Source organism: Saimiri boliviensis, chromosome 4 (assembly GCF_048565385.1).
Source record: "Saimiri boliviensis isolate mSaiBol1 chromosome 4, mSaiBol1.pri, whole genome shotgun sequence".
In the NCBI taxonomy this organism is placed as follows: Eukaryota; Metazoa; Chordata; class Mammalia; order Primates; family Cebidae; genus Saimiri; species Saimiri boliviensis.
In genome coordinates, this window is record NC_133452.1 from 80,078,111 (window position 1) to 80,093,056 (window position 14,946).

The window sequence follows — 14,946 nt, forward strand, 5'->3', positions numbered from 1 at the left end:
CATTGATAGGTTCAAATAGTATAAAAGTGTGGCGTGCAATAAGATGGATGCATGTAATAATTTTTTTCAACATATATGCTGTGTGTGGCTCTTTTTTTTTTTTTTTCCAGAAACTGTAAAACCTCATTAATTCAATGTAACTTGGGGTACAGATGTGAAATCCTAATTTATAAATGTTTTATTCTTTTTACTTTCAAGGTCTCATTAACTCAAATTAGGGTAACAGTTGATTAAAAGACCTAATTGGATCCTGTTTTAGTAAATAATAATCTGTAATTGGTTGAGGATGATTATTGTCATAGTAACAAATTAGATACTAAAATTAAACTCCTCTCCTGTATACTGGTCATTCTTTTGATCTGACCATTAGTGGAAACTGTTTTTAGTTTGTGTAGATGTGGGAGATAGTATTTTTATTAGTTAAATGTATTTTACCACCTAACCAAATGAGTAGCTTGTAGTGTGTCTATCTTGGGACTGTAAGTTGTGTGATCAATGAAGAATGATGTATTGTTCTGAAATATGGAAATACATTTAGGTTAGTGGTGGTGGGTATGTGCATTTTCTGGAAAGCTCTGTTTTCCAGATTTTTAATGGCCAAGGAGATACACAGGTAGTTAATAATACTTCTTAATTGCTACAGTCAGATTGAGCAACACATAGTTTATAGCAATTCTGAAACTGAGAACACAAGAATGATAAGCTATGTGATAAAGACCACAATTACTAGTCAGCAAAAATACAGACTACACATTGTTGACTAGCAAGCCATTCTTGTAAAATGCATATGATAAAATTTTCTTGACACCTGTTTTCAAAGTGAACCTTTCTATGTCATCATGGTTCCTTTAGTAAGTTTACTTGTAAGTTGTTTTTTTTTTTTAATTAAACAGTGTTTCTTGCTAAAATAAATAAAAAAAGATACAAATAAATGGAAAGACATTTTGTGCTTGTGGAAAACTTAATATTATTAAGATGTCTATACTACCAAAATGCATTCAGCTCCTGTCAAAATCCCAATGGTATTTTTTTGCAGAAATTAAAAAAAACTACCTTAAAATTTATACAGAATCTTAATAGACCCGAAAGAGCCGAAACAATCTTGAGAAAGAACAAAGTTGGAGGCCTCACACATCCTGATTTCAAAACATACTTCAAAGCAACTAATTTAGATGGCATACTTAATTACTGGCATAAAGATAGAGATACAGACCAATGAGCAGAGTAGAGAGCCCAGAAATAAGTCATTGCATATATGGCCAAATGATTTGCCACAAGAGTACCAAGACTATACGATGGGAAGGGATGATATCTTCAACTAATAGTGTTGGGAAAACAATATCCACGTGCAAAAGAATGAAGTTGAACCCCTACCTTACACCATATACAAAAGTTAACACAAAAATAGATTAAAGATCTAAACATAAGGCCTAAAACTATTAAACTTGTGGAAGATAACATAGGAAAAATCTTTAGGACATTGGATTAGGCAACAATTTCTTGTGTGCAGCACCAAAATCATAGGCAACAAAGTTAAAAAATAGACAAAGAGGACTACATCAAACTTAAAAACTTATGAACATCAAAGGAATCAATCAACTGTGTGAAAAGGCAGCCTACAGAATGGGAGAAAATAATTGCAAATCGTACATCTGATAAGAGGTTAATGTCCAGAATACATAAGGTGCTCCTACAGTTCAACGACAGTAAACAACCCAATTAAAAAATGGGCAAAGGTCTTGAATAGAAATTTCTCTGAAGAAAGTATACATCAAATAAGCACATGGAAGATACTCAGTCATTAGGGAAATGTAAATCAAAACCACAGTGAGATAGCACCTGACACCATCAGGATGGCCGCTACGAAAAGAACAAAAAAATTAAATTACAGCACAGTAAACACAGTAAATGGGAGTAAAAATTTTTTTAAAAACAAAAACGAAGGAGTGTCAAGGATGCAAAGTTGGAACCCTTGCATACTGTTAGTGAGAATGTAAATTGATGTAGCCATTATGGAAAACAAAGTGGTCCTCAAAAGATTAAAAATAAAATTATTATATGATCCAGTCATGCTACCTCTAGATATATATCCAAAAGAATATAAAACTGGATCTCGAAGAGATATTTTCACACCCACATTTATTGCAGCATTATCCAAAATAGCCAAGAGGTGGAAGCAGCCCACATGTCCATTGACAGCTGAATGGCTAAAGAAAATGTGTATGCATACAGTGGAATATTATTCTGCCTTTAAAAAGAATTTCTGTCACATGCTACAACATGAATGAACTTTAAGGACATTATGCTAAGTGAAATAAGCCAGTCACAAAGGGACAAATAGTGTATGATTTTGTTAACACTCATATGGAGTATCTAAAGTAGTCAAAATCACAGAAACGGAAAGTATAAAGGCAGTTATCAGGGTCTGAGTGGAGGGAAGGAGTCGGGGATTAGTGTTTAGGGAGTATAGTATTCCAGTGTTGCAAGAAAGAAAAATTCTAGACATCTGTTGCAAAATATGTGGATACACTTAGCACTGCTGAATACTTAAAAATGGTTAAGATGGAAATTTTAATGTTTTTTAAACCACAAATTTTAAAAAGCAATGTTTCGTTGCCTAATTTTATATTCAGTTAACAATTTTACTGATTGTCTACTATGTCCCAGGCACTTTTAGTTATTATTCTTGCAGTGACCCAGTAAATTAGGAACTCATTCCCCATTTTAAAAATTAGAAAATAGAGACTGAAAGGTTTAGAAACTTATTTCTGTTAGACCCTACATGTGGTATAGCAAAATTGGTTATCTAACTGAATGAGTTGTCCAATACTTGTGTACAGACAATGTTTCCAAAATAAAAGGAAGTAGGTCCCTAGAAAGCAAGGCAAAAGAATTGACACTAAAATAATGAATATTTGAGAATAAATTTAGCAAGTTTGCTACTTGGAATATCACTTTTTTGGGCATATCTAGTTCTAAAACCACTGAATGTATTGGACCTTTTGGAATTGTTGAAAATGCAGATGGTACAATCAAATGTAATACTCATTAAGGGAAAGGAATACAGTTTGAAAGTTTTTATGAAGACATGTACTGCCTAATCTGTGAATTGAAAGCATCTTTTAAAAATTTACTTCCCTTCATATTCCTAGGTGGTAGTGAATATGTGGGTAGAAAAATGAGAATGTTTCAGATAATGCTAATGAAGTTAAATGATTGCAATCTACCATATTGTGAGGAAAAGTTGTTAGCTGTGAAAGATGAGGACAGAATTAAAATATTACCATGACTGGCATTTGATTTGAAAACTGCAAAGATAAGCTTAGGTTCCTATTTATGAAAACCATTCTCACAGCCCAGTGAAATATCTTTTAAAAGGTTCTATAGTTACCATGGATACTTGTTAGCTTTGATAAAGTATCCATATTCAGTCATCTGAGGTGAAGAAGCCAAAAAACCCATGAACTAATGTTACAAGTAGCTTCATCTCTAAATTTGCACTAGTTTGGGGATGGAAAGGGTAAGTTGCCTGAAGATTAGGTTTTTGGTTAATTGTTACTGCTCGAAAAGCAAAATATTTAGGATGCACATTGCCTGAATTTGGATATACTGGTATTCACTTTTTATATGTAATTTTTTCACTTAACTAGTACAGGGCATTTCTTTGATTTTAACATAGGAGTTTAGATGGTTAGACCTTCCTGAAAGTTGATGAAACCTAGGCAATATACTCAATTTCTGAAAACCATAGAGACACAGACAATATTGAAGGCATTGGTCCCCATAGTAACATATTTGCATTTGGCCCAGAGTGGCTGGTTTCTGCCTAGCTTCTTTTAATTGCTATATATTGACAGCCGTTTTCACAACTATTTATACAATGTCGGATAAGTGAGCATGTGTACAAGGGAGTGCACACCATATCTTAAGCTTGATTAGATGCTTCAGATGACAAAGAGCTCTGCATGAAGAGTTACCAAGGTATTTTTATCATTCCTAATGTGTCTGTCACATAGTAGAAGTAAAAAGCCCTTCATTTAAATATTTTCCTCAATTCTCTTTCAAAACAGGTGACAAAAGAGCTGAAACAGTATGATAACAAAATTATAGAATGCAAATTTGAGAACAACAGCTGGGTCTTCATGAGACAGAGAACAGACAAAAGTTTTCCTAATGCCTACAACACTGCCATGGGTGAGTATGACAGCCTACCAGTGCTTATTGCATTAAAAAAAAAAATTAAGGTGTTAGACCCAAAATGTGCTGCCTTTGTTGTTTTGCTTAATAGGGCATAGTCATTTGGACTTCATCCTTGTTTGATGGGAAGGATATGTCAAGCCTGTATCCTGTTTGGCTCTAGTTGGAAGGTTCTCCTCTCTAAACTGGGAGTCTTATGCCCATGCGCCCAAATGAGAAGTTAAAGGGCAGGATAGTGGGCTGTATACAAGTTGAATTTATTGAACAACAACAACAACAGAAACCATGATCATTTCAGATCTATTCAAAACTATAAAAACCATTGTTTGCCAGATGGTAAAAGACAAAATTAGCAGGGAAAAATGTAATTTCCAGCTCTTAAAATAGCTTTATAAACAATGGAGAACAAAGTAAATGAAAACCATTTAAAAAGACAAAATCTGCCATGCTATTCTTCAGAGTGTTCTTAGGGTACAATATGAATGCTTGGGGAATTCAGAATAGTAAGTTTCTTTCATGGGGAACAACACAAATTAATTGAAGTTTATAAGGTATACCACTACCAATAGCGGTTGTTGCTCTGGATTGCATTCTTAGTGGAGTTGAAAAAAGGTAAAAACCAACATAACAGATTAATCAAACTGTGTACTTTTAGAATGTGCAGTTATGAGGAGGAGGAGGAAGATGAGGATGTAAGCTAATGAGAAAACATAGAAATTGCCAGTTTCAGCTTTGCAGTTTTGAAGTTACTGTTGCACATTTAGGAGTTCTCATTGGAACAAGCATCCATGTTCAGACAAGATGAGTTAATTTCAAAAGTAGGGATGATTAAGCCAGTGTCTTTTCTTCCAAGACCAAATAAGTAAATAAAATTAAAAGGACTGGCACTAAATTTTGATAAGAGAAGATAAAATAATATGGTCTGCCAGCTACAATGAAACCACCTGTTCAATAGGAATGGTAGTTGGTGCCATGTTTTATGTTTTGCAGAGTGGACTTCTTTCTGAAAGATTGAAGGACTATAGTGCATGTTTTCTGTAGAAGTTTTAGTCGACTACAGACTGTGGTGCAGTGTGTTGTGTTAGATTCATATGCCATAAAAACTGGTTTGGGAGGGATAGAAAACATGGGGAAGACATGCTTATAGCCCACATATTTAAAATTTTTGTTTAAAATTAATGCTGCAGTAAAGAGCAGCCTCTAGACAAGTGCATATTTTGAGTGCAGGGAGGGAGGAGTTCGTTTAATCTGAAGCCTGTCACTCAAATCGGTAAAATGGAAGTATTTAGCATATTGGGATGAAAACCTTTCTCATGAGCTTGTGGTGAGTCAGCTGCCTTAATTAACCCTCATATGAGACACGTGTCTCCCTTTGTCCACAGCTGTGTGCAATAGCATCTCAAACCCTGTCACCAAGGAGATGCTGTTTGAGTTCATCGACAGATGTGCTGCAGCTTCTCAAGGACAGAAGCGAAAGCATCATCTGGATCCCGACACGGAGCTCATGCCACCACCGCCGCCCAAAAGACCACGCCCTTCGCCCTAAGACCTGCCTGTGACTTCAGGGTTAAGAGGAAAGATGAATGAGGAAAGTTGTTAACCATTTTTGTAGCCAGAGAAATTGAAAAACGAGTGTGGCTTGATGTATATACATTTGAATTTTTTTTTAAGAAAAGAGAAAGGTATTGTAGCCAGCCTGTAAACACTCGATGCATTCGTTTCCTCAGTGCTGCAATACATCATGGACTTAAATGTTTTATTTATCTGACAAACTCAGCCTTACCTTGTGGAATCTGAAGATTGAAATATCCAAAGGTTTAAACAAGATTGAAATCAATGAAAAAGAGGCCTTGTTTATATATGGGTAACTTCACATTTAATTTATAAAGTTAACAATCTGGAAACTGTGAGTCCATAAAACAGCATTTTTTAGAAGTTGTGTTGCAACTATAGCAAATTTTCCTTTTAAAAAATGTAGGCAATGGCATTAAACATTCTTACTATCATTTACCATGGATTTCCTGCATTTCTGAGATTCCTGTATTCAAAAACAAATGACAAGGTGGTTAAGCATTGTACTATATTAAACAACTTGGTCTGGTTTATATCATTTTAACAAGTTTTTTGGAAATGTAAAAGTCAAAAAGTAAAGCTCCATTTTTGTGAATTACATTGTTTCTAAAGGAAGTATTTTGAGTGTTTTCATCTGTTTTTATTGTTTCGACTCTGATATCAGATCCCCGTTGTGTCCGTTCCCGCAGTGGTTTTGAGTTACTTCATGGAACTTGGACATAGACCACCAGGTCCTTTATGTGGTTTTCTCCTGGGAGACTTTCCTTGTTTAGAATGCCAGGGCTACTTCCACTTTACCGCAGTGGTATTAGCACATTGTAAATTACATTAAAACACACAACTCACTGTGATCTATGGGAGTGACATCAAATACAACCAGTGTTGTGTTACTTCCCTCAAACAAAACAGCAAAGGGAATGCCAGCTGACTCCTTTGATTAGAAGGTAATGTCATGGAATAGAATGCTGTCACTGGAAAATGCTCTCCCACTGCTAGATAAATGCAGAGGCAAAGTGTAGACATCTGTAGGAACTAAATATCAAGGAAATCAAGACATTTATTTTCAAAGCCAGAATTCTATCTATATTCTATTCTGCGGATGTTATTTCTGTTATACATCTGAATTTTAAAATGTTTACTGATAGATAACGGATTTAAAGGGCAGCTGATTGATCGTCTGCCATTGTTGAGAAAGTGTGTTCTAACTGGTTTGTGAAAGAACTCTGAGAATTAGCTAAATGGAGGCTAATGTATTTATTTTTAGAGGTACAGGTTTTAAGTAAATGTATTTAAAACGATTTTCATGATCTGAATTGTATATGTATATGCATATATGTGTCAGTATATGCAAGTGTATATTCTTTTACTGATTCAATCAGACATGAAATCCAACTGAATTACCTGGTAGACTGAATATCTGACAGGAATTCTATGTGGACATAGCACAGATTAACCAAAAATGTATTTATATTCGCCTGAGTTTTAATGTTTTTAAACAAAGTTTTCTCCTGCAGTGCTTTTCTATATGAAATAGTTGAATCATGCTTGGGCTTTTTCTTCGTTGTTCCCAAGTCATGTAATGTACAGTGAATTTATCCAAAACGCCATTGTAATTTTTTTTACTGGAGTGCTTTTGCACATTTGGGCGCTAAAGGGATTAAAACAACGGATGCCACAATGACTATTGAAAGAGGGAAAGTTCTCAAGGTTCCATAGTGTCTTTTAAAAAATGGATTTAAAAAAATGCCTATGCAATTCCAAATAGTCTGATGCCTGCTTCCCCAGGACAAGTTACTTTCCCCACGGTATGCTGCTTTCCTCCGAGCCTGTGGAAAGGCAGAGCCTTTTGCAGATATGAAAGCAAGCTTTTGCCAATGATCTTTAATGGAGTTAAAATGTTTATGGTAATTGTAACCTTTCAAATGAGTACATGAAAAGAGCATCTCCCTTTTAATACATCCAGATATTTTCTTCATGTCTTTTGTGCATTTTAGCAGGACTTAATTTTCTTAATTTATTCTTTCCTTCCAATTATAGTGACATATAATAGTTGGCCTTATAAGTAGATCCCATTTAGCCCCTGAACATAATACCATCTGCAGTATTATAAAAAGTCATTTAGAAGGTCGGGGGGGTAGGTAATTTAGAGGCAGGATTTTGGACATTGTGAACGAAACGTGTTTCTTCTCAGCTCACTTCAATAACTTTTTTCTGAGACAGAAGTTTTTTAGACAAGAATAAGACAACTTTGCTTTCTTCAGTTATCGCATGTAAAAGCTTTTGCTTTTTGTTAGGAAAAGGTGTGGATGACTCTACTGTGTGGATGGTTACATTTGCTTTCCGTGAAATGCTCAGAAAATGTCAGGACATTCCTTCTCCAGTTGTGTGTCAGTGCATATTGTAATAAAACTACTGATTTAAATTAGCATAAGTGTATCTACTTTGTTTTACTGGTGATACTCTTGTGTCCCTTCCATTGCTGGCATCGCATCCTACTGCTGTCAGCCACACCCAGTGTAATCCATCTGGCTTTGTAGAGATTAGCATAAAGACTTGGAAAGCCTCTATTTTTCTTTCTGAGAAACTGAGAAATGTGATTGACACGGGGGAGTGTAGTTTGAACCTTTTCTTGTTGAAGTGGAGAGGAATAGGGGAAAGCACATCTTTATATGATGTTTATATTATTTCTGTTCATCTAATCTTAGCAGCTACTTATGAGTAGATATTCTGTTACATTATTTTTAATGCATTTAGTTTTTTTAAGAATACTCAGCAATATTAATAATTATTCTGAAATGATGAAGTCATGAACTGCCACATTTTTTTAGTTGACTCTGCATTTTAGTAGTATGGAATTTGCCATCTTTAAATGTTTAAATGATACCACCATTTTGAACTCTGCATATAGTTCTTCCTGGCCCAAAACAAAACAAAACAAAAAAAACAAAACAAAACCAAAAAAAACCTTGGAAGCTAAGAAGAAAATACTCCCAAGTGGGAGAACTCATGTGGTGGAGAAAACTCTGGACTAGACTCACGCAAGTCCAGGCTCTGCCTCCTGTTGGCTCTGATGTGTCTAGATCCTCCCACACACACACCCCCGTCCACCCCTGCCACTTTTTCCATCCATAAAGTGGCAAATCCCATCTGTCACACTGGGCCAGATGAAGAAGAGCCTTTCCAGGTCTATCCATGATTCCTGTGTTGAAGCCAGTACTTTGTAAATCTCCCGTATTCACCCGAATAGCAGTACCATTATTGAATATATTCACCAAGTGCCAAGACTGTCCTAAATGTAACCACTCGATGCAGGTAGGTACTGTTACCAACCCCACTTTCAGATAAGGAACTCGAGACTAAGTTGTGAGCTGAGATCCAGACACAGGTCTTTTTACTTCGGTACCTCCATTTTTGCACAGTAGTCTCCCAAAGGTTTAGTTATGTGTAGTCCCTTTGTGTAAGACTGATTTCATGCCAGGGGTCCCAAACTATTTAAGACATTTTTTAGGTGCTAACGGGGTAATAGGCTTCAAGCACTTCTTTCCAATAAAAAAGGGAGTGAAGTTGGGAGCAGAGAAGTAAATACATTTTAAGGCCTTATTTAACTATTTATTTAACAATACTTAAATGTGAGTGACTAAGCAGCCATGAAGGGGAAGTTTAATGTTCTCATTAAGATGCTAAATTCTAAAGAGGTAATTAGGAAGAAATAAGCGATTAAATCACATACTGGGCTAACATTTTCCTGATTGTCACATAGTTAGCTGTCAACTCTGCTGCTTTGGCATGTCATTGTCAGCCTTGGTTAATGCAGCTTGCCCCTCCCCTCACCTGACTGATGTCACATGTGTCAGCAAGGTGGTAGTAGAGCAGACTCCCAGCAGGGGCCAACCCAGTCTCCAGATTTCACATTTCCAAAATACAGTGTATGGATCTGGTGTTGCCAAATACTTTGCCATGTCAGGGCAGTAAAAAATTATCAGCTGGGCTCGGTGGCTCACGCCTGTAATCCCAACACTTTCGGAAGTTGAGGCAGGCAGATCGTGAGGTCAGGAGTTCGAGTGGCCAATATGGTGAAAGCCTGTCTCTACTTAAAATACAAAAATTAGGCCGGGCGCGGTGGCTCAAGCCTGTAATCCCAGCACTTTGGGAGGCCGAGGCGGGTGGATCACGAGGTCAAGAGATCGAGACCATCCTGGTCAACATGGTGAAACCCCGTCTCTACTAAAAATACAAAAAATTAGCTGGGCATGGTGGCGTGTGCCTGTAATCCCAGCTACTCAGGAGACTGAGGCAGGAGAATTGCTTGAACCCAGGAGGCGGAAGTTGCGGTGAGCCGAGATCGCGCCATTGCACTCCAGCCTGGGTAACAAGAGCGAAACTCCGTCTCAAAAAAAAAAAAAAAAAAAAAATACAAAAATTAGCCGGACGTAGTGGCACGCACCTGTAGTCCCAGCTATTCGGGAGGGTGAGGCAGGAGAATCACTGGAACCCAGGAGACAGAGGTTGTGGTGAGCTGAGATAGTGTCATGCACTCCAGCCTGGACAAAAGAGTGAGACTCCATCTCAAAAAAATATATATCTTTTATCTATCCTATCTTTTCAGTATCAGTGTTTTGCTAACTTCTTAAAATGTAGCACGTAGCTTCTCACTGAAAAGAACTGCTCTGATTAAATTCTTAAACAAAAAAAGACTGAAGGTAAAAAAATAAATCAAAATAAATAATAATTTTTTAAAAAATCTTGCCATTATTTAATAAAACTAAGGAACTCTTAACACAGAAAAAGGAGGTAGGACATATTTTAGAAGACAAGGCTTTATATAGAACAAATTTTGTTTTATGAAAGAGTCACTCCATTGTACTTTGCTTAAGACTTGGAAATATTTCCTCCTATATTTCCTCCCAAACTGGAGAAAACTTTTCCATGAACTGGTGCTGGGAATCAGTACATATGTGGGATTCCAGCTGGGGCTTGTAAGTGGGAAGGGGACATGGAAAGTAGCAGCAGCTCTGGGTTTCAAAACTAAAGATCATTTGCATAACCAGAGCTGTCCATAGTAAATTACTTCACGGTGGTTGATTCTGGGAGTTGATTACATTCTGCCCTTGTGAGATAAGGTGTCCAGATGAAAAGTGCAATTACCTGAATGCTTATACATACCCAAACAGAATGAAACTTCACTAGCTTGAGGTGCAGAAGTAAGCAAAGCAAAACACAACACAGAAAATCAGCACTTGGCTTTGACAACAAATCAGACCAACAGGAAGTCACTAGTTTCCACAACTTCGAACTGCTTCACAGTCTGGCTTCCTTTAGATCGCTGCCACCAGAGTGATCAAACTCAAACCTGCTCCTGTCATCTCCCCCCATGAAGACTCCCTGGCACATGACAGAAAAGGCCCTTTGTGGCCTGGCCTCAGCCTGTCTGTCCACGTTTGTGCTGCCTATGGGACAGTGGTGTGCCTCCTTGTTTTTCTCAGAACTCCATGCGCGCTAAGCCCAGGAACCTTTGTACAGGGTGCTGCTGCTGCTGCCGGAAATGCCAGCCTCCCCTCATCTCAGGATCAAGGAAGCTTTTTCTCATAGCCTCCTAAATCTCCCTCTTATGGTAGCCGTCCTTGGTGTCTTCTCAAGACAAGCTGTTGACATAGCAGGGGGACTGTGTCATCTGAGTCCCATAGCACAGAGCTTGGCAGCAGTGGGCACCCAGAATTAATTAGGGCAGGAGGTGCTAATGCTCTTTGGCACAATTGTCCCCCTCAGTTTAGCCATGTATGGACATGATTTCTTGTCACTCTAGACTTCTCACCATAACAGAAGCACTGATAATATTTCTTGTTTCTTAAGAACTTCCAGAAGCTATCTCTGATGTACCTTGTATTTAATCCTGATTAGAAGTGTCTTTTCTGTTCTTGCCTTTTACATTGACAATGAGCGCTTCTGACAGAAACTTCTCAGCAGGAAAGATCTTTAATAAGTGCCCCGGTCTCCTTGCTGTGATACCCTCTGAGGGAAGCGTGAGGGGAAGAGTGTTTTTAATCGTCTTATTTTTCTAGTGGTTTCACTGAACTTGCAGTATCTTAAACTAGAAGGCTCCGTCTCCCTACCTCCTCATTCTCACCTAACTTCTGAGATATCCAAAGAGAAGAGAAATCTTTTGGTAACTGCTGAGACTTTTCAGTTAGTTTTAAAAATAAATTTCAGTCCGTGATCCCTTAGTATGAATTCGTGCTCCTAGCCTTGTCTTTGAAGTGGGAAAGGTAAGTGAAACATACTCTTGTTGCTACTACTGAACGCTATTTTCCAGGATCTAAAGGAATAAGAAACTTCATAGTTTCTGTAGTTCTGCTTTCCTTCTGAAAGCCATCAGGGGAACACTGTGTAGTTTTGACCTGGAGTATAAACACATGGTGTGCTCTGATATATTTTAAAGATAAGGCCTACAGAGACTCCGATAGAACACCACCGCAACAAAAGCTCTCCTATAAAAAAAAATTCTCGAAAATGTGACATGCAGATAAAAACTGCACACCAGGAGACATCACCTACGAAGGGGATGACGCAAGAGGTGGGAGGGATGGCTGCGTGGGTGCCTGGGGCAGGGAAGATGTGGACAGTGACTGGGGCAGAGTTACATGGAGGGTTTGTCTAGAGCTGTGTGAAGGAAAGGAGCTGTATTCATTCCATCCTAAAACATCAAACCACCCAACCACCTGCCCTTGCCCCTTGGTATCCCTCCAGATGCTGACCCGTTTCTCTCTTCCCGTTTTCTGCAAAATTCTCTGAAGGAGTTGATCGCACTTGGTCACTCCCTATGCTTCCCTCCTAGGCTCGCTGGAACCCACTGCCCACAAGCATTCGTCTCCATGGAAATCTTGTCCCTCCCACCAGCACAAGGTCAAATCCACTCTCCTAATGCTCCTAAATCAACCTCTCAGCAATATTTTTCACTCCCTCTTTTTTTTTGCTCTTTATAATGGGAAATTTCAAACATACACAAAAGTAAACAGTAAAATAAACTCCCATTTACAGACTCAGCAATGTTCAACCTATGACTGTTCTTTCTACACTAAGCAGTCTATGCACATATACACACGATTGTTTTAAAATAAGTCATAAACTACTCCGTCTTTGGTGAGCCCTGTTTGCTCTTGGCTTGCAGGCCACTGTTGTCTCTCAGTTTTCTTTCCTTCAATCTACAGGCTGTTTTAGTCTCTCTTGCTGAACCCTCGCCACTTTCCCCATCTCTACGAGCAGTGGCCCAGGTTCCATTCACTGACTTTGCTCTAAGTGAACTCTGCTAATCTCTGAACACAAATACTGTCCAGACGCAGACAATTTCTAAATATATTTCTAGCCTGGATCTCTCTCTTCAGTGCTAGACTCAAAATTCCGACTGACAACTTGATGTCTTCACTTGCATGTCTGATAGTCATCTTAAACTCAACACACCAAAAACGGAACTTCCCTCCTCCAACAGACTTCCTTCTCTTCCCACAGTCTCCTTATAAAGCTTAGTTAATGGCAATTGTATTTTTCCAGTTGCTTCTGAATCATCCTTGACTCTTTTCTTGACATTCAATCCATCAGCAAGCGTTGTCAGCACTACCTTCAAAATAGAACCAGGATTTGACAGCCCCTCCATCTCTCCGGCGCCTCTCATCTCATCCCTTCCCTAGACCGTTGCAGTAGCCTCCTAACTGGTATCCCCGTTTCCACTCCTGTCTCTCCATCTCCCCATCTATTCTCCACACAGCCGTCACTGTGATATGTTTCAGAACTTTTCACTCTACTATGCAGAACGATGTCAGGGCAGTAAAAAAATTAGCAGCTGTGCACAGTGGCTCACGCCTGTAATCCCAACACTTAGGGAAGCCGAGGCAGGCGGATCATGAGGTCAGGAGTTTGAGGCCAGCCTGGCCAATACAGTGAAACCCCTTCTCTATTTAAAATACAAAAATTAGCCAGGCATGGTGGCATGTGCCTGTAGTCCCAGCTACTTGGTAGGCTGAGGCAGGAGAATAGCTGGAACCTGGGAGGTGGAGGTTGCAGTGAGCCAAAATTGCGTCACTGCACTCCAGCCTGGGCGAAAGAGCCTGACTCCGTCTCAAAAAAAAAAAAATCTTGCCATCATTAATAAAACTAAGGAACTCTTAACACACAAAAAGGAGGCAGGACATACTTTAGAAGGCAAGCCTTTATATAGAGCAAATTTTGTTTTATGAAAGTCACTCCATTGTACTTTGCTTAAGATTTGGAAATATTTCCTCCCAAACTAGTGAACGCTTTTCCATGAACTGGTGCTGGGAATCAGTGCATATGTGGGATTCCAGCTGGGGCTCGTAAGTGGGAAGGGGACATGGAAAGTAGCAGCAGCTCTGGGTTTCAAAACTAAAGATCATTTGCATAACCAGAGCTGTCCATAGTAAATTACTTCACGGTGGTTGATTCTGGGGGTTGATTACATTCTGCCCTTGTGAGATAAGGTGTCCAGATGAAAAGTGCAATTACCTGAATGCTTATACATACCCAAACAGAATGAAACTTCACTAGCTTGAGGTGCTTTCCACCCCAATCACAATAAAATCCTCAATGCATACCAGAGCCCACAAGGTCCTCCGTAGCCTGACCCCCGTGCTGCTTTTTGATCTCAACATCTGTTCTTCTCGTTCACTCTACTCATCCACACTAGCTCCTTTGCTGCTTCTCCAGCTTGCCAAGCTAGTTCCCACTGAATTTTCTTTTCCCTCTACCTAGAATGCTCTTCCCTCAGGTATCTGTAAAGCTTACTCTCTTATTTAAGTAAAGTCTCCGGACAAATACCACTTCATCTAAAAGAACATCCTAAAATTACCACTCCCATTACCATCTGTACTCTTAATCCTCCTTCATTTTTCTACAAGCATTTATGATCTGACATACATGTTTACTTTTTTCCCTATTGTCTGACTTTCTAGAAGGTAAGTTTCATATGAACTGAGAATTTGATTTCACTCATTGCTGTATTTCCAGCGCCTAGGTCAGTCTGGAATAAAGCATAGGGATTCAATAAATATTTCTACAGTCTATGAAGTAGACCTACATAGACAGGCTGGGGACAGATTATGAAGGCCTTTGATGTCTGGCAAAGAAGTTAGGTTAAACATTATCTACAGGGAGTCATCGAAAGCTTTT

General features: G+C 38.6%; 1 protein-coding gene across 1 annotated transcript in view; it reads left to right on the forward strand.

The window, feature by feature from the left end:
• The window catches only part of RNGTT (RNA guanylyltransferase and 5'-phosphatase), a 342,640-nt gene extending 332,783 nt beyond the window's left edge, over positions 1-9,857 (forward strand). The window contains exons 15-16 of the mRNA XM_039467722.2: positions 4,071-4,194; positions 5,580-9,857. Of these exons, the coding sequence (XP_039323656.1) occupies positions 4,071-4,194; positions 5,580-5,743 (288 nt within the window). The 3' untranslated portion in view covers positions 5,744-9,857. The remainder of the gene's footprint in view (positions 1-4,070; positions 4,195-5,579) is intronic.
• Positions 9,858-14,946: the final 5,089 nt, after the last annotated feature.